Source organism: Petaurus breviceps, unplaced genomic scaffold, assembly GCF_028583685.1.
Source record: "Petaurus breviceps papuanus isolate PSGF00001 unplaced genomic scaffold, PetGlider_PUasm1.0 90778, whole genome shotgun sequence".
NCBI lineage: Eukaryota > Metazoa > Chordata > Mammalia > Diprotodontia > Petauridae > Petaurus > Petaurus breviceps.
In genome coordinates this window covers 2153558-2174297 of record NW_027187343.1, presented here as the reverse complement: position 1 = coordinate 2174297, position 20740 = coordinate 2153558, and the positions used below count along the sequence as shown (strand labels likewise).

The 20740-nt window shown below is 41.2% G+C and overlaps 1 protein-coding gene across 1 annotated transcript; it reads right to left on the bottom strand.

Annotated features, from left to right (window-relative positions):
* Positions 1-1009: 1009 nt before the first annotated feature.
* Positions 1010-20079, bottom strand: LOC138147008 (uncharacterized). Its single transcript, XM_069069166.1, has 3 exons — positions 20038-20079; positions 10818-11055; positions 1010-1376 (listed from the first exon to the last, which is right to left on the bottom strand). The coding sequence occupies exons 1-3, from the start codon at positions 20077-20079 to the stop codon at positions 1036-1038; spliced, it is 621 nt and encodes a 206-aa protein (XP_068925267.1). The 3' UTR covers positions 1010-1035.
* Positions 20080-20740: the final 661 nt, after the last annotated feature.

The following is a 20740-nucleotide window of genomic DNA, read 5'->3' as shown; positions in this document are numbered from 1 at the left end:
GAAGACTGGGGATGGGAGTATGTGAAGCAGTTGAAGTGCAGGGATGGGAAGGAGGAGGGGATAGGAAAGAAGAACTCGTAGAGATTTTATTCCTTGTAGAATTTTTTGGCATTTGGATAAACAAGAACCAGGAAAATGGCAGTGGGGGAATATGGAATGAAGGGAAATAAAGAGAGAAAAGGGTCTAGATGGTTGAAACAGAGGGCAGAAATATAAAGATGATCAGATAAGCTATGAATAAAATATGACAATAGGCAGCATCTTAGAGTATGTCTCTACTAGAGTTCTCCCCTATCCAGGACTCACTAAGCTCCTTAAGTTCTGCCTCAATTTCTTCCCAGAAAGTCTTCCTTCTCCCCCAATGTGTACCAATTCTCTTCCTCTAGTACACCTCCTTACCTCCTACATTTCTTCTCTCTCCTATCAGTGTGGGTACACTCAGAAGACAGGGATGGTGTTTGTGTCTCACTATTTCAGGAGCACATTTAGCCCTCAAGGAGTGTTTTTTGGTCAAGGGAAATTCTCACAGGGAGGGCTAAGGAAGGAGTGAGTGACTGATTAGCTCAATGACCTTCAGACATGCTTCTCCAGTTCCAGAAAGTAAGTCTATAATTCAGTCAATCCTATCCATTCATTTGGGCTACCTCATAAGTGTATGACCCTGGGACAGTCTTTCCAACCCCAGTTTTCTATCCTCTACCTTCCACTTAGGTAAGGAAAGAGCAGCTCTGTCCCTCCTTTCCTTTCTAAGAGGCAAAGTTGGAGGGGACACAGGTTTTGCAAAGGTCTGAAAATGGGAGAGTGGGGGCAGCCAGGTAGCACAGTGAGTAAGAGTACCAGCTCCAGTGTTGGGATGACCTGGGGATCAAATCCGGGCTCAGATTCTCAGCACCACACCCAGAAAAAATTAGCCGTGTAACCTTGAGCAAGTTACTTAACCCTGATTGCTTTAAAAAAAAAAAAAGAAAATGGGAGAGAGGAAGGAAGTTTTTTAAAGTGTACAGGTATATGGCAGCAGGATGGGGTCAAAGTGGATCATTTACCAAATACAGTTAAATTGAAGTTGGCAGTTTTTATTTCTCCTGAAACTGATATGATATGGGCTTCATACAGTCCACTATCTTCAGGGGTCAGATTCGTGATCTTCAGAGATTCCCCATCAGGAGTAGACAGCCTCCCCTCATATTCCTTCTGGGGAATGATCCAGTGTGGACTGCTCTCCCCTGACCAGATGGTGAGTAGGCACAGATTTTTAGACAGATGATACCATCTAATCAACAGTGTCTTGTTCTCAGTTTTTATATCTGTACGCAACAGAACATAGTCTTCCTGAGTCCTATTCAGAGAGGACATCTTCACTGATGCCATGCAGATGCCTGTGACAGGACAGAATAACATTTATCAAGGAATAGAAAAAGTGGCCCCTTACTCACCTGAGACAAACAAGGGAATTAAAAATACAGAAAGGTCCTAAAAGAGGTCTGCCTACATGTCTGACAGGGATCTCAGTCTCATGTGTAAAATAATAGTCATTATCTTTCCTCCAAACCTGACCCTCCCCCAGACTTCCCTCCTTTTCTTGAGAGCATGACCATGATCTCAGCCTCTGAAGTGTGGAGTCTTGTAGTCAACCATGACATTCCCTCTCCTGTCCTCATAGTGAATTGGTCACCATGTTTTATCTCTACCACCTCTATAGCACCTCTGTAGACCTTCTACCTCTATAGATCTGGGAGAGACCTTGATTTAAAAAGGTCAAGGTCACCCACTGCATTCTGGGCCATCACTGGTTGTCTTGACCCTTGTCTTGCTACTGTACTCCATTGACCCTGGAGGAGAGAGTGAGATGAAGACTTTGTACAACTATATATCACTCAAATCCAGTTCACATGGAAGTCATGACATCATGTTCATGATGTCATTGGTCCTCTTTGAGAATGAAGGATCAACAACAACAACATATATAACCTCTTCTTTCTGATCACATGACCACCACTTACCCCCTCTTGCTTGGACTATTGTCATAACCTCCAAATTCATCTCCCTATTTCTATTCTCTCTCTCTCTCTCTCTCTCTCTCTCTCTCTCTCTCTCTCTCTCTCTCTCTCTCCTCCAGTCTCTCTTCCACAGAGTAACCATTATCCTCTCTACTCAAAGCCTTCAGGGTTGTTTGCTGCCTCTAGAACTAGAACGAGATTACAAATTCCTGAGTTTTTCCAGCCTTCTCAGGTTCTTTCCCTTTATGCTTTCTTCATTTCAGACAAGCTTGACTATTAACTTTCTCCAAAGTCTGCATTTCCCATCTCCATGTCTTCACTGAGGCCAAAACTCTATGGCTGGTGAGCACACTTTGCTTCCCTGCATCTATCTGAATCTTCACTTTCAAGTCTGTAAGGTTATGGGATTTAAAGATCTTCCATGCCCCATTGGACTTGCTGATGTAGCAGGAAGGGGTGGGGCAAGAGGAAGCAAAAGCCAAGCTAAAGTTCCTGCAGTGAGTGGCAGCGACGGCAGCAGCAGTGGCAGCGCGAACCCCTTTTTGAGCCAGCCAGAATTTCTGCTAAGGACTCCTGCTGAGGACTGCCAGGGGCTAGAGCTGCTAGGAGCACGCTTCCTGGATGCTGAGTAGTTGCTGTGAGTGGGGAGAGGAAGACCTTTGCCTGAGATAGCCTGTTCTGTTTTAAAGGCTTGAGAATGTGGGTGCTTTCTACTTTATCTACCTGTGCCAATTTCATAACTACTCTGATGGCTTTGACTTTCTGGTTTTGGGACTCAGTCTTTTGGTATTTTAATAAATGTTCCAGCTTTATCACCCATATAGAAAGCCTGATATATTTTGTGATTGATAACCACATCAGCATATTTGTAATTGCCGTAGGCATTGTGAATATCGCATTGCTGATATAAAGTCTCAGCTCATGTGATAGCTATTATGGTATATTAGAAAGTGAATTGGAATTGATATTAGAACTTCAGTTTGGTTCTAGGGAATGAGGTGGCGATTCTCAATTGAATGGCAGCATGCCAAAGTGGGATCCTGAGCTGGGACCACATTCTAGTTTCATCTCTGAAATTATCTTACTCTGTGACTGTGAACAAGTTACTTTCCCCTTCTTATTTATAAAATGAAGCAAGTGAACTTGATTACTTCCAAGGTCCTCTTTAGCCCCAGATTTGTGACCTTGTGACCTATTCAGCCACCTAGGGCAGGGCAGAAAAGTGCTCACTGGGAGTATGTGTATGTTGGGGGGACACTGGGAGACTAAGTGATTTTTTCAGGGTCACACAGGCAACACAGCCAGCTAAGTACATAGAGAGTCAGGAAAACTTGGGTTCAAATACAGCTTTGGATACTTCCTAGGTATGCAACCCAGGGTAAATCACTTAACCTCTATTTGCCTCTGTTTCCTCAATTGTAAAAAGGGATCTTAATAGCACCTACCTCACAGGGTTGTTGGGAGGATCAAATGATAGTACTATAAACATTTAGTGTAATGCCTGGCACATATTAGGTGCTCAATAAATGCTTGTTCCCCTATATTTCCAATGTAGGGTTAAATTGATATATCACAGATTAAACTGGCATAATAGCATCATAATGGAAAGAACATTAATTTAAAAGGTCAAATCATGGGGTCATTCATTTACATCTAGAAGAGATATTAGAGGCCAATTAATATAATCTCCTCATTTTACAGATGAGGCCCATTTATTGGAGGCCCAAAGAGAATAAATGACTTGCCTTACAGGCCATATAGCTCATAAACATTGGAGACAGAATTTGAACTCAGGTCCTGTGACTCAGTTGAGTCCTTTTTTTTTTTTCAGTCTTTCACATCTCACTTCCTAAATGTCATCTGGAAGAAGACAGAACCTTCTCATATCCTGTTCAGACTGAACCCCTTACCTCCAGGAATGAAGTGCTTATGACATTGTCAATCATGACTGACTATGGAAGAGGAACAAATGGCATTTTACTTGCCAGAGACAGAAAAAAAGCAAATATAGATTTAGACAAGAATTGGATGGCCCTTCTCTGTCTCAAACTCAGTATGCCCAAGAGAAGGCTGCCTTAAAATTATACCTTGCTCTGGTTCCTCTGACTATCCCTCTAGCCCTTGCCCCTGTCTTCCAGTCAGTATAGTAGGTTGTAATGTTAATGAGATTTAAGATCTTCCCCACCCATTAATAGGCCTCACTTGGAGCCCATCAAGGGAAGCTTGCTTAGGGGAGACTTGCTTGTAGGAAGGCTTTCAAACCTTTTGCTAATTTCTAATTAGGCATTGAGTCATGGGCGTTGTGATGCCTTCTGGCTCTAAAAAGGGTATATATACTCTGAGGTTAGCATTTTGCTTTGGGGCTCACTCATTGGAAGAGTGTTCTTGTGATTTTACAAGACAAGACTCTGGGTAGGCATTAAGGAGCACTCCCCCCTCCCCCTTTGAAAAACTCAGATGTTGGTGCTTTTTTCTCTAGTAACTATATTTGTATTGCTTTGTTCAGACAGTTAGATCTGTCTGTTGATCTGTGCTAAATTCTCAGTTAGAAGCCCTGTCTATTGGTATTATTTTTCTGCTTGTATTTTCTCTACTTTTCTTTGTTTGGATTTTCTCTGAAGTTCAGGGTGCTGACTTTTCCCTGAACTAATAAATGTAATTAAAAAAGATTGCTGACCCCTTGAACAGCTATCTTTCCTAGTAAAGGAGATCTAAGAACCTGTGCTAGCAGTCATCCTCGGTGTGCCAGCGTGGTTGATGCTACATAAGTTTATAAGTAGTCAAAAGAAAAAGACGATAGCAGGAAATGAGATTGCAAAGGTAAATCTGGAAGTCATATACAAACCATCCCAAAGATCAAAGGATCATAATTTAAAAATTTGTTGTTTGGTTGTATCTGACTCTTTGTGACCCCATGGACCATAGCACGTCAAAACCGTCCACAGAGTTTTCTTGTTAGAGATACTAGAGTGGTTTGCCATTTCCTTGTCCCATGGATTAAGATAAACAGAGGTTTAAGTGACTTACTCAGGGTCACATGACTAGTAAGTATCTGAGGCTGGATTTGAACTCAGGTCTACCTGACTCCAGGACCAGTGATCTATCCACTGAATCATCTAGCTGCCTCAGTATGATACAAACTGTGTCATATATTAACTAAAATTCACATCCTGTTAATATGTGCTGAATTAGCAGAAACTAAAGAGGAGCTGCCATCAGGGTTCTACTCCTACGATATGTAAATTTCATACAAATTCCAGACCTTCACAGTTCCAGACCAACAAAACATCAAAAAAGTACTAATTGCAGTGATTTGGATATGTTAATGAAGTAACCCCAAGATAGCACAGATAGGAGTCAGTTTCCCCCAAAAAACCTAAAACAAAGAGACGGGGTGGGGTGGTGGAAGCAGAGCATAGAAACTTTATTCTCATCAGAAATGGCTCAAAGAGGGAATAACATACATACTCAGTTGGATATAGAAATCTATCTTATCATACAGGAACATAGGAAGGGAAGCAGATAATAGAAGGGAGGATAAATTAAAGGAGGTAGTAATCAGAAGCAAAACACTTGAAGATGGACGCGAGAGTAGGATAAACAGGGGGAGGATGGAGGGAAATACACAGTAATCATAACTGTGAAAAATATTTTATAGCAAGTTTCTCTGATAAAGGCCTCATTTCTCAAATATATAGAGAATTAAGTCAAATTTATAAAAATAAGAGTCATTCCTCAGTTGATAAATGGTCAAAGGATATGAACAGACAGTTTTCACATGAAAAAAGGCTCTAAATCACTATTGATTAAAGATATGTAAATTTTTAAGAATTCTGAAGTATTACCTCATACCTATCAGATTGACTAATATGACAGAAAAGGAAAATGACAAATGTTGGAGGGGATGTGGGAAAATTGAGAAACTAATGCATTGTTGGTGGAGTTGTGAACTGATTCATCCATTATGTAGAGCAATGTGGAACAATGTCTGAAGAGCTATAAAAACATGCATACCCTTTGAGCCAGCAATACCACTACTAGGTCTGTATCCCAAAGAGATGAAAAAAGAAAAGGATCTATATGTACAAAAATATTTATAGTAGTTCTTTTAATTGTGGTAAAGAATTAGAAATTGAGGGAATACCCATCGATTGGGGAATGGCTGGACAAGTTGTGGTATATGATTATCATAGAATACTATTGTGTTATAAGAAATGACAAGCAGAATGCTCTCACAAAAACCTGTAATGACTTACATGAACTGATGTAAAGTAAAATAAGCAGAACCAGGAGAACATTGTACACAGTAACAGTAATATTGTATGATGAAGAACTGTGATTGACTTAGCTATCCTCAGCAATGACATGATTCAAAACAATTTCAAAAGACTCACAATGGAAAATGCTATCAATGTCAGAGAAAGAACTGAGCTTGAATGCAGATTGAAGCATATTATTTTTCACTTTCTATATTTTTCATGGTTTTTCCTTTTGTTCTGTTTCTTCTTTCATGACATGACTAATATGAAAATATGTTTCACATGATTGCATACACATAACCTATATCAAATTGCTTACTGTTTCAGGGAAAGAACAGGGGAGGGAAGGAGAAAATTTGGAACTCAAAATTTTATTTAAAAATGAATGGTAAAATTGTGTTTACAGGGGGGTGAAGTCAAGATGGCAGAGCAGAAACAGGACATCCATGGGGCTCCAGCTTCCACCTACCCCAACTCATGTAAAAAATTACTCTAGACAAACTTTGAAGCTACAGAACCCACAAAATGATGCAGAGAAGCTAACCTCTCTCTGAGGACAGCCCAGCAGGCCCACAGCAAGCAGCCAGCACAGTGCTCTGGGAGCAGACCCCACCCCCACTCCCCAGAGGTCTTAGCCTCAGGGCAGCCTGACCAGCAGCTGGCTGGAGGGACTTCAGATCATCATCAGCCGTGGCGGTTTCCAGAATTATCAACCCATATATGCCAAAGACAAAGTGAGAGGTCAGTGTAGACTTTGATGGAACAGGGAGTTTGGGAGTGCGGTCCAGCCTTTGCTCCCAGGGCAAGAAGTGGCTGAGGCTTCATGACTGTGCAGCTGCCGCCACGTGGCAGCTTCAGAGCTCCTGGTTTGCAGATTGTAGGGACACCAAGCAACCAGTCTGAGGGGTAATTGCTCTTGCTTTAACCTGCTTGGATCTGGATTGCTGTCTAGGGTGGAGGTCCTGGGATGCATGAACAGTCTACCAGAGCATGTGGAGGCTTCACAGAGGGCACCCAACTAATAGCTCTGGCAGCTACAAAAACCCCAGCATTTGGGATATAGCTCCCATTTCTGGTAGCAGAGTTCTACTGTGGCAAAAAGCCCAAAAGTCAAGTAATTGAGTGGCGACATGAGCAGGCAAAAGAAACAAAGCAAACAGAGCAATCCTACATTAGACCCCTATTTTGGGGACCAAATGGATCAAAGCATGGAACAGGAGGAAGACAACGAAGTCAGAATTCCTGCACCAAAATCTTCCAAGAAAAATGTGAGCTGGTTAAAGGCAATAGAGAAGCTAAAAAAGGATTTTGAAAACCAAATAAGAGAAATGGAGGAAAAATTGGGAAAAGAAATGAGAACAATGCAAGAAAATTATGAAATGAGAGTCAACAACCTGACTGAAGAAAATAACACCTTAAAAAATAGACTAATGCAAATGGCAAAAAAGGCCCAAAAAGCCAATGAGGAGAAGAATGCCTTAAAAAGCTGAACTTGCCAGATGGAAGAAGAATCTCAAAAGCTCACAGAAGAGAATCATTGCTTCAGAATTAGATTGGAGCAAATGGAAGCTAGTGTTTATGAGAAATCAAGATACTATTAAACAGATCTAAACAAATGAAAAAAAAATAGAAGGCAATGTGAAATATATCATTGGGAAAACCACTGACCTGGAAAAGAGATCCAGGAGAGATCATTTAAAAATTATTGGACTACCTGAAAGCCACGATCAAAAAAAGAACCTAGAAATTATCCTTCAAGAAATTCTCAAGGAAAATTGCCCTGATGTTTTAGAACCAGAGGGCAAAACAGAGGTTGAAAGAGTCCATCGATCACCTCCTGAAAAAGATCCCAAAAAGAAAACTCCTAGGAATACAATAGCCAGGTTCTGGAGTTCCCAGATCAAGGAGAAAATATTACAAGCAGCCAGGAAGAAACAATTTCAATATTGTGGAAACACAATCAGGATAACTCAGGACTTGGCAGCTTCTACACTGAGGGATCAAAGAGCTTGGAATATGATATTCCAGAGGTCAAAGGAGCTGGGATTAAAACCAAGAATCACCTACCCAGCAAAATTGAGTATCATGTTCCAGGGGAAAATATGGTCATTCAACAGAATAGAGGACTTTCAAGCATTCTTGATGAAAAAACCAGAGTTGAATAGAAAATTTCACATTCAGATACAAGAAGCAAGAGATGCATGAGAAGGTAAACAGGGAAAAGAAATCATAAGGAACTTATCAAAGTTGAACTACTTATATTCCTACATGGAAAAATGATAATTGTAACTTATGAAACTTTTCTCAGTATGAGAATAGTTGAAGGGAATAGAAATGTATATATGTATGTATGTATACATATGTATGCATATGTGTATATGTATACATATATATGTCTATATAGGAAGGTATGTGGGCATATGAATACATATGTGAGTGTGTGGATATATGTGTACAAGTATACACAGACAGAGGGCACAGGACCAATTGAATAGGAAGGGGTGATACTTAAAAGGTGAAATTCAGAGGTGAGAGAGGAATATAATGAGAGGAGATGGGGAGAGACAGAATGGGGTAAATTATCCCATGTAGAAGAGGCAGGGGAAAACTGTTACAATGGAGGGGAAGAACAGGAAGGCAAAAGGGAATGAGTCAACCTTATTCTCACTGAATTTGGCTTAGGGAGGAAATGACATATACACTAACTAGGGTATCTCACCCTACAGGAGTGTAGAGGGGAAGGGGAAGAGAGGAGGGATAACGGAAGGGAGAGCAGGGGGAGAGGGAAGTTGATAGCACCCATTTTTGAAAGGGGAAAGGATCAATGTAGAGAAAAGAACAAGTGGGGGTTGGGATAGGATAGAGGAAAATATAGTCAGTCTTCCACAATATATCCACTATGGAAATGTTTTGTGTAGCTACTCATGTACAACCTATATTGAATTGCTTAAGTGACAAGGGAGGAAGGGAATGAATCTGGAATCCAAAGTTTTAAAATCAAATGTTTAAAAAAAAATATATGTTATTATTAATATTTTACATGTAACTGGGAAATGAGATATACAGGCACTGGGGCATAGAGATCCACTGTGTCCTACTGGAAAGTTGAAGGGGGAATGTGGGAAGATATGGGAGAGAGCAGATTGGGGGAGGGGATATTCAGTGGGAACGCTGTTTTGGGGTGGTGGGTAGGGAAAAATGGGGAGAAAATTTGTAACTCAAAATCTTATGGAAATGAATGATGTAAACTAAAAAATAAAAAAGAGAGAAAGAAAAAAATTTTAAATAGAAAAAATAAAAAATCATCTACATAAAATTGGAAAAAATAAAATACTATTCAGAATTTAAAAATTAATGTGATGAAGTAGGATTCCCTCCTTAAAAATGTTTCTAGAGCTAGTAAAAAAAACCCCAACAACCTGGCATTTACAAAATAACTGATAAAAAAAATTCTGAATTGTACAAGAAGGAAGTTAATAGGGACAATTAGGGGAAAAAAAAGTCGTGGTATAAGATGTTATTCGGATTTAGTTTCTTTCTCTCCTGCTGAATCAGAGGTGGAGACTCTTCATTTTTAGTTTATTTCCTTTTGTTGTTGTTTTAGTTTCTTTATTTTCTGCCGACAGAGTTTTACCCTCGGATTTATCTTCCCCTATTGTCTTTAAAGGTTTAGATTCCACCTTTGTAAAGACCGGTTTAGCTAACAATCTTGCTGAGCTCTTGTTGGAGATTCCTTACTTCCCCTTCTACAGAGTTGGCCTTCCTCTTAGTCATCTTGGCTTCGAGTGTAGACTGGAGGGCACCGACCTCTAGACCTTGATGCTACTCCCGCCTCCTGATCAGCTGGGACCAGCCGTCGCAGCGCTCTAACAACTACTAGATGGAGCGTGATTGCAATCCCTTCTCTATATCCCCCATCTCCTGCTGGCCCCTCACCTTCATTCTTACCAACTCTCACTGCCTCAGTTCGTGTTATCAATTCTATGAGATCGGCTTCCAAGCCTGAAGAGCCAAGGCAAAAGCCTGCTTTAAAATTGCATCACTTTTTTTGTGACTGAAGAATTAGATGAAAGGGAGGAAGGAAGGCAGGCCCATTGAAAACACTTCCGCTGTCCCTGGGGCTGCCCCTACCAGCGGGGCCAAAAAGCGGCTCAGGGGTTTGTATTTGCGAAATCTAAACTAAGAAAGCCCCTCGGAAGAAATAGCGTCGGTCAAGCGACTTCGGGGATGCAGAGGGCGCGGCTGGGCAGCCGCCTCCTCTAGCCGTTCGCTGCAGTTGGGTCCTCAGACCTCGGGCGCGCTGGAATCTCACCTGGAGGGCGCCAGGGGCGGGGAAGGAGGGTACGGCGGGGGTGGGGGGGGGGGGAGAGCATGAGGCTGCCTAGCAGTTTCCCCCACCTGTACTCGCTGCGTTCCCTCTCCGTTTCTTTTTCCTGAGCAGTCCTCGCTATTTCCGAATTTCTCTCCCCACCCTTCTTTACCCCCGACCCCAACCTTTTCGAGCTCCAATTAAGAGGACCAGAGTATGGACAGGACTAGGCACGTGCAATCGATCACTCACCGGTGAACTGAAGAACACCCAGCAGAACACCGGCCGTGAGGGACTGTTCCAGGGTCCATCTCACACCCCTGAAATAGTACATAGCTCTTGCTGGGGAGCACTGGGGAAGTAAGGACAAAACGCAAAAGTCCAGGCTGTTCTTTAAGGCTGAGCGGAACCGGTCCCGTCCAGTGAGCGCCGCTGCGCCGGGACTCTGGGCATCACCTGAGCATGACGCAGCCCTATCCCCTACAGACTTCTGCCCCGAATCATAAAGGGTGGGGTGGGTGTGGGGTGGCACTCTGATATCTGACAATGGGCTCTTCCTCTTCCCCCCTGCTGCTCTAACTGCCCCCCTCCCTCTTCTCTCCAGAGACTCTGTTCCTCACCTTCCTGTAGCACCCCCAACCCCCCTCACCCTGTAATCCGATGCTTCATATTCAAGCCACCAGGAAACTTGGACCTAAACTGGCATCTTGCCATCCACCCAGTAATCACACTAGTAATGCTCCTCTCCTCTCCTCCCCACCCCACCCTCATCCTTCTCTTACCAGTTACTATAGGCATCAGATAGAACTGCTTGGTTTTCAGTGAAGAAGACCAGAGTTCAAATCCTGCCTTAGACGCTTACTGGCTGTCTGATCCTGGACAAGTCATTTAACCTATGTCAGCCTCAGTTTTCCAAACTGTAAAATAGGGATAATGATGAGCACCTATCTTTCACTCTTGTTGTAAAGCAGCTGGCATATAGTAAGAACTTAAATGCTTGTTTCCTTCCTTTCCATTCCTTTTCATCTACTGCTCAGGAGATAGTAAAAAGCTAATGATTCCCTTGCTATTGGAAAGAGCATGGCAATCTAATGTCCTAGGATTCCCCTCACCATCCCTATAATTCCCCAGACAAAAACTGTCTTCCATGGCCTCTCGATAACCTCCTGTTATCTACCCCTTTAGAATGAATGTAAGATTTCTTGAGAGCAGGAACTATCTCCGGTGTGTATCTCCAATGCCACATGATTCCTGGTAGGTACTTGATAAAAACTCTTTCATTTAGTCATCCAAAGCCTTATATAGAATCTCAAAATTGGGATGGTTGGTAGAAACCATACAGATTGATTTTACTTCAATTAGAATCCCTTCTACTATCAATCAATTATCTTATAAGCATTTATTAAGTGCTTACTATATTCAAGGATCTATATTAAGCAGTTGAGGCACAAAGGATAGCATCAATACTATAAAAATGAACAATTTTGAGAACTTTTATAAAATGATGAGGAGTAAAAGGAGTAGAAGCAGGACCATAAAAACAAACAGTTCATAGCCTGCTGCTTGGTCAGTCTGTCAAAAGTCTTTCCCTGCCCCAGTCCATCCACCACTCAGAATAGTTTTCTCAAAGCAGCAAGCAGTATGACCATGTCACCTGTGACCCCCAATTCCAGGGATTCCCAATGAAAGTTCAAAGCCCTTCCTAACCTGCTGGATCACATGCACACACACACACACACACATGCACGCACATGCAAACGCATACACGCCTTTTCCAGTTTTACACTTTACAAGCTATTCCACCCCCTACCCCTCTCCCAGTGATACTGGCCTTTTGGCTATTCCTCAAGCCAGGCACTGCATTTCCAGGACTGTTCCCCAGACATGGAGTGCTCAGCCTCCTATCCTGAACTTCCTGTTCTTCCTGGCTTCCCTCAAGTCCCATCTAGAATCCTACCTTCTAGAAGAAGCCTGGCTGAATCTCAAGCATGTCTTCTTTGGCCTATCCTTAGCTCCTCAGTCCCCAGTTATTTAGAGCCTGTCCTTTGCCATATTAGACTGAGAGTTCCTTGTGGGCAGGGACCATCTTTTCCCTTTCTTTGTATCACCAGTGCTTAGCACAATGCCTGGCATGTAGTAGGTGCTTAATAAATGCTTGACTATTACCTAGTTTGCAAAGTAGATGTGAGGATCAGTTGTGATAATGTAGATACAGTGCTTTGTCAGCTCTTTTAGTTTTGATCCTTGTAATTAATTGCTCCCTTCTCTTTCCTCCTCTCCCATTCCCTTCCACCACCACTCCCATGGCAGCCAAGGCTGATGGCCACAGTATATAGTGAATAGGACCCTGGGCTTAGTATCAGGAACTAAGAGTTTAAGTCCCAGATTTGACAATCACTTCTGGTGTGATTTGGGGCAAGTCATTTCCCTTCCCTGTCCCTCAGTTTCCTCAGATGTAAAATGAACGGGTTCAACTAGATAGAAAGTACTTATCCTTTCTTTGTTACAAATACCTTTGACACTCTGGTGAAGTTAGGGATCCCTACCCAGAATGCTGTTTTGTCACCTACCTGCATCAAGGGAATGCTAAATTTTAACTAGAGGTCAGTAAAAATAAAGATGCTATATTTTTACCATCCAAATATATGGCCCGCAGTTTACAAAACCCTGCACGTGAAATTAGGCAATAGAAACCTTCTGATAGACGTGGCCGAGAGTGATTTGTTTGGGATGATGATGACCCCTCGTGGTAAATACTAGAATTTCAGCTTCACTGGAGAGCAGTGCTCAGAGATTTAGAGATGGTTGTTGTTGGGTCATTTCAATAGCGTCTGACTCTTCATGACTCTATTTGATGCTTTTTAGCAGAGATGCTGGAATGATTTGTCATTTCCTCCTCCAGCTCATTTTACAGATGAGAAAAATGAGGCAAACAAGGTTAAGTGATTTGCCTAGGGTCACACAGCTACCATAGTAAGTGTCTGAGGACAGATTTGAACTCAGGAAGATGAGTCTTCCTCACTCCAGACCTTGCATTCTATCCACTATGCCACCTCTAGCACATGATAGGCACCATGTAAATGCTATTTACTATTATTAATTTATGATTGTCATATCCTTTTGATATCCATATCAAATGTCTTAATGTAAAGTGTAAGATTGGAAAAGGAGTGTGTGTGTGTGTGTGTGTGTGTGTGTGTGTGTGTGTGTGTGTGTGTGTGATCCAGCAGGTTAGGAAGAGCTTTGAACTTTCCATGGGAATCCCTGGAGTTGGGGGCCACAGGTGACATGGTCATACTGCTTGCTGCTTTGAGTAAAATCACTCTGAGTGGTGGATAGACTGGTGTAGGGAAAGACTTTTGACAGGCTGACCAACTAGCAGTTGCTTTGCTACTTTTGCATTCCTCTTCAAACTCCCATGGACCTTCAGCAGAACAGAAAATGCCCATCTATGCAGATATTGGGTGGGCCCCTTAGTTTTCCAGATGTACAGATAAGGAGGTCACATAGACCCCAGCCCAAGACCGTGAGAACAGGTTCCCATCTCTAGAAGGTGTGTGATATAATTACAAAATCAGTCATGGAAGGAGTCAGATATTCCTCCTCTCCTTTTTTCTCCTTTGCCCCTCAAACAATTGAAATGTCAAAAGACCCCAAAGATTTGGTTTGGGGTTAGATGCAACAGATTACATCTTATTGCCCCATACAATTAAATGCTAGGAAGTTCAAAGCAAGATCAAGCTACAGGTAGCAAGGTAGCATAGTGGATGACTCAGGAGGACCTGAGTTCAAATCTGTCCTCAGACACCAGCTATGAGACCCTGGGTAAGTTACTTAACCCCCATTGCCTCAAAAAAAAAAATCAAGCAGCAGAGAAAGATACCCACCATATAGTATACAGAAACATGTGACTATTACTAACAAAGACATTTCTTTTTCCTTGAAATCACCTCCTATTTACAGAGTCATTTTGGGGGGATTCCTATTTCTCTCTGAACAATTTCTGGAAGGGCAGTCTCAGCCAAGCAATATTTCTTTCTATATTGGGGAGTTTTGTATTGATGAGGTGGGCCAAAGCAGACACATGACAGAAAGACAAAGATGGCCTCTGAAGGTTGTGAGATAAATAGTAGTAATTCTGCACCTGTTCCTGCCTGTCTCTACCAGAAACAGACTGTGTTCCCTTGGATCCTGCAGGGTCCTCAAGCTTTTAGAAGGCAACATGGATCAGTGGACAGAGCTAGAATCTAAACCAGAGGGTCTAGGCTGGAATCCAATACTTACTATTTAGTACTTTTGTTTTCTCATCTATGTGAGTGGGTTGATTTCAGAGATGGGGAACATGAGGCCTTGAGACCACATGTGGTCCTCCAGGTCCTTGAGTGTGGCCCTTTGAATTCAAACGTCACAGAACAAGGACAGCAGGTTCCCCACCCCTGGGATGATCACTAAGGTCCCCCTGGGCTTGAAGTCTCATGGACCCAGGTACAGAACTCTCATGGACCTAGGGACTGAATTGACAAGGAAATGGCTAATAGCTGATGACTAGGATTCTAGTCTAGCTTTATCAAGGAAAGGGCCCACAGGGCTTGAGTCCATTGGGGAGAATTGAAATTTTAAAATAGCAATAATCTTGCCACTGCATAAACTTCTTTGGTTATATATAATAGAGATGGATGGTGGTAATGTATAAGAGAGATACCAGCTGTCAGCATTCTACATGTTGGCTCATTCCACAGGCATTTTAAGTTCTATTGTTTCTTGATTTGAAAGGAGCTTCTCTGCAGGACCTCCATATGCTTCTACAATGTTTTTGGTTTAGGCAGTTTTGTGGTCTTTAGACTATGTGTCCTAGAAAGCTGTGTGGAGGCTCTGGAGTGGGTGGAAAGCCTGGGGAAAATTTCAAGAGCAGAAGTTTGCAAGACAATGGATTTTTCTAGAACAGAAAGTGTAGTGAGAATGGAAAGAGAAGGAATGGGTGGAAGATATATCATTGAAGCTATCCTCAGGCTTGTTAGGTAGACAGTGAGACAAACTGATAGAATGATTGGTATAGTTCAGAGAGAGGAGTAGTGTCTGTGTAGAAAGACAGAGAGAAGAAAAATAAAGATAAGTATTGGTATTCCTCAACTCCAACATCCTGGGTGGATTCTAACAATGGTTGTGGGACATGACTTTAGGCTGTAATACTCAAGGCAAACCCAGCTTTCTTGACTCTTTCTGTTTGGGTGTCAAGTGGAGCTGAATATATAATCAATCCATTTACAAACGTTCATTAAACTTGTCTACTATGCACCAGGCAATGTATTAGGGCAAAATGGAAATAGTCCCTGCCCTCAAGAAGCTTACATTCTATCAGGAGAGACAAAATGTATGTTGTTTTGTATTCTTGATATAAGTATACACAAAATAAATATGAGATAGTTTTTGGGTGGAGAAGAAAAATGAGTGAATGGGAAGGAAGAGACTGAGGGAGAGGAAGAACAGAGACTGGAATGGAGAGACATGGGCAAAGGAAGAGAAAGGAGGGGATGAGGGTCTGCACCAGCATGGTGGCAGTGTCAGAGGAGAGAAACTGACATAAATGAGAGATATTGCTAAGCTAGGGTTGATAGAACTTGGCAATTGATTGGATGTGAGTATGAAAAAGAAGGGATAGGAGTCAAAGATGATTATTTTGATTGGGAGCCTAGGTGACTGGGGGGATGGTGGTGCCCTTGATTGTAATAGGGAAGTTTAGAAGAGGGAAAGATTGAGGGGAGAGGAAAGATAATATTTTCTGTTTGAGACATGCTGAATTGAAGATGTCTATGGGACATTACTTTGGAGATGTCCAGTAGGGAGTTAGAAAGGTCAGGAAAGAGTCTAGAAGGTCACTGAGGATAACTGGATCCTCTTATTAATACTGTCCTTCACCATCTCTGCTATGGACTGATTAACCTTAGTTTCTTCACCCTTGCCAGAGAGACTCTAATTTTTATCTCACACTCAAATCACCCTCCCTTCTATCATCCAGGGATACTTCTAAATCACTTATTTGCCAGGCACTGAGGGGGAGGATATAGAGATAAATAAAATAGGGTCTTTGCCCTCAAAGAACTTAAAATCTGGTAGAGAAATAAATCTTACACAAAGCAGCTACAGGGGCAATTAGAATAGGGTCAATATAAGGACAATCTCATGGGTATTGAAGGATTTAGTGGAATAGTTGGGACCAGGGTCTAGGTGTCTTGTCTTCTAGTTCAATACTCTATTTGTTCCACCATATGGCTTTGTTGTTCTTAGTTTTTCAGTCATGCCCAACTCTCCATGACCTCTTTTGGGGTTTTCTTGTCAAAGATACTGGAGAAGTTAACCATTTCCTTCTCCAGCTCATTTTACAGATGAAGAAACTGAGGCAAACATGGTTAAGTGACTTGCCCAGGTTCACACAGCCAGTAAATATGTGAGACCAGATTTGAACACAGGTCTTCCTGACTTCAGGTCCAGTACTCTATCTGCTACACCACCTAACCTGTCCACCATATGGCTGTTGGCAACTATAAAACTCTGTCTTTGAAACTATTATATATATATATATATATATATATATATATATATATATATATATGCTTTGAGACTGATAGTCAGCATTTTGAACCTTCCTTCTCTGTTTGACACTACTGTCAGGCTCATCTCTCACCAACTCAACCTATCTAAATCTGTACTCATTTAATTCTCCCTAAATCCAGCTCTCCTCCCACATCTTTCAAAGGCATCAGTATTCTCCTAGTCACGCAGCTTGAAATCTAGTAGTTAGACTCAATTCTCCAGTGCCTCCACTCAACTCAGTGCTTTTTCCAACCCAAACTCAATTAATTGCTTAGTATAACTGAATGTAGATTTAGAATTCCATCTCTACCCTTCTCTTCACTCATTCTTCAGGATCCCCAGGACCTGGTTATGCTGCTTTGAGGAAAGGGCTATGCTTTCCCAGTATATATTTGCTTCCTCACTTATTACTTATGTGATCCTAGCTAAGTGTCTTAACACCTCTGACCCTCAGTTCTCTCATATATATGATATAGGACTTGGTCTATATCATCACTCTGGTTCTTAAGTCTATGATATTATAGTGTTATCTTTCTAGGATATTTTTATATTACTTCCCTTCATGTACTCTGTGTTTCAGCCATCCTGGTCTCCTTGTTCTTCCCCATTGACAACATTCCATCTTCAGCCTATATATCTTTGCCTTGGTAGTCCCCCATATCTGGAATTCTTACCCTCCTCACCTCAGATACTTGGAATCCTTAGCTCCTTTCAAGATTCTGAGGCCAACTGCTACCTTCATTTAGAGGGCATTTCTCAATTCCTGAAATTTTCAGTATCTTCCTTTTCCCAATAACATTGGATATAATTTGTATGTTAAATCCTTGAAAGTTATACTTGTTCTTTGAATTGCTCAGTTGCTTCAACATGCCCTCACACTGGCGGATTCAGATTTCCCATGTAAGTACCACCACCATACAACTATGACTAAAATTCTCTAAGGATCTTAGTGGTTACTCATGTAGAAAATACATTCCACTGATTTGCAACTATTGTTCCTGAGACCCCATTGATGCACTTCCTACTCACACAAGCTTAGTCACCATTAATTGTTTTAAAAAGATAGATTTTTTTTAGGGGGGGGGGAAGCAAGGCAATTGGGGTTAAATGACTTGTCCAAAGTCACACAGCTAGTAAGTTTGTCAAATTTCTGAGGTCACATTTGAACTCAGGTCCTCCTGACTCCAGAGCCAGTGCTCTATTCACTGTGCCACTTAGTTGCCCCAAAAGATAGATTTTTATTGATATATTTTGTTATCACATTGCCTACATTTCTCCCTGTATGATTATTCTTACCCCTTTCCATAGAGCCATCTCATAAAAAAAGGAAATGTTTTTTTAGAAAAAAAAATGATTTTTCAGCAAAAATCAATCAACACATTGAAAAACTTTGTTATTAAAATAAATCTTCCACACACCAGTGGACCCCCAATTATACATGGGGTAAAGTATATTTCCATGCATTTTCTTTGAGGTCAAAGCTCATTTTTTTTATAATTTCAAAACATTCGGGTTTTAATTTTTTTTAAAGAATGGATTTTTATTGATATCTCATGTTTTTGTGTTACCTAGATTTTCCTTTATATCTTTTACTCTATTTCCTCCTGGAGAGTCATTCCTTAGACAAATAATTAAAAAAAAGAAAATAAAAAGAAGAGTCAAGATAAAAATCAGCAAAAACAATTAACACATTAAAAAAGGATGTAATAACCAGTCTTTTATATCTATGGACTCTCATCACTGCAAAGGAGTGAGATGAGAGAGATGTCTTCTCATATCTTTTCTCTGAGGCCAAGCTTGTTTTGCATGATTTCTCAACATTCAGTTCAGATTATTTTATAATCATGGCTCTTTCCATTTACATTCTTGTAGTCTGTGTACATTGTTTTCTTGGCTCTGCTTACTTAACTTTGCATCATTTCATATGTCTTTGTTTCTTTTTTCTTTTCTTTTCTTCTTTCCTTTCTCTCTCCCTCTCTCCATGAGAACAGAGCTCAGCAAAGGGTCCAATGTATTAATTAGCGATACTTCAAAGGTGAAGACAAAAACAGATTTTTACAATCCAGGTTTGAGGCCACATGCAGGAATTTTATATTAACAGGGCCCCAGAAATACTTACGCTGCACAGGCAAACTGTGTTTTGAAGTGGAGTGACTTTTCAGTGGGTTCCAGGTACCCCCAAGAATAGTGGTGCCAAAAGCTCCTGTGTGGCTGTGATCTTGGACAGTGCCTAACACAGTGTCTTCTACCTCTCTCTCTCTCTCTCTCTCTCTCTCTCTCTCTCTCTCTCTCTCTCTCTCTCTCTCTCTCTCTCTCTCTCTCTCTCTCTCAGATTACTAGCTTGTTGGTTACCATTTGTGCACAAGCATAGTCAGGATTTCTTTCTTTTCCATTGTTCAGATTTATTCATCTCTGACATTTGAAAGGCCCTGCCAAGTTAATGGCAAGGCATTATCTCCAAGACTACAGCATTTGTAACACTCTACTAAATGTTTATCCAGTTTTTGCTTCTGATCTGTGTTTTTGTCTGTCTCTCTGTCTGTCTGTCTCTCTCGCTCTATATTCTCTCTTTCTCTCACACACTCTCTCTTCTCTCTCTGTCCCTCTGTCTCTGTGTCTGTCTGCCTCTGTCTCTGTCTCTCTGTATTTTCCACAATGTCTTGTCCTTCCATGCGTCCATTTGAGTCACTTCTAAACCTATTTTTCATCGTTACCAACCTTCAATCACTCTACCTATTTTCAAAGGTTATTGCCATTGCTCCCTTTACAATCTTATTCCTATAGTTAACCTGCTCAACTACACACCGCCCTTTTTGTTTTTGATCCTTGAATCCCTCAAATTCATGCCTTACCCCAGATCTCAGTCATCCCCACTATATACCTTCTCTGGACTACGCTGCTGAATGCAATAGTAGAAAGCCATAAAGCGGTGCCAACTGGTTCTCTTGCACATTTACATTATGATAATAACAGCTGGCATTTATACAGCATTTTACAGATGTTATCTAATTTGATCCTTGAAATAATCCTGTGAAGTAGGAGTCATTATTATCTCCATTCTATAGATAGGAAAACTGAGACAGATAGTGGTTAAGTGCCCACAGTCATACAGATAATAAGTATCTGAGGTAGGATTTGCATTTACATCTTCCTGACTTCAAGTCCAAAAGTCAATCTGTAGAACCACCTATTTCAACTGGATCCTCTCTGATTCACAGCAATCCTTTTGATTCTCTGTAATACTCCCTGTGGTTACTGTTCTAGCCTTTCTTTTCTCTCTTCAAGCTTCTTATATCACCATCACTCCTCTCTGTTAAGAGGATCTCATCTACTTTGCTGAGAAAATAGAGTCTATTACACCCCAAATAATAAAAGAAAGAAGAAAAGGATTTATAGGTATGAAATTATTTATGGCATCTTTTTTCATGGTAGTTAAAAATTAGAAACTGAGGCAGCATTCTCCTATTGGGGAATTGTGATACATACATGTAATGGAATATTATTGGGCTATAAGAAATGATGAAATAGACAGTTTCAGAGAAATCTAGAAAGAACTGTATGAAATGATGCAGAGTGAAGTGAGC

What these genes read in the sequence shown, in the direction of transcription:
- LOC138147008 (XM_069069166.1), bottom strand. Translation starts at nt 20,079, where the DNA reads ATGGCTTTCTACTATTGCATTCAGCAGCGTAGTCCAGAGAAG. An exon ending in AGCAGCGTAGTCCAGAGAAG is followed by an intron (nt 11,056 to 20,037) that starts GTATATAGTGGG and finishes GATTCGGGGCAG; the next exon opens with AAGTCTGTAGGGGATAGGGC. An exon ending in GGGTGTTCTTCAGTTCACCG is followed by an intron (nt 1,377 to 10,817) that starts GTGAGTGATCGA and finishes GTCCTGTCACAG; the next exon opens with GCATCTGCATGGCATCAGTG.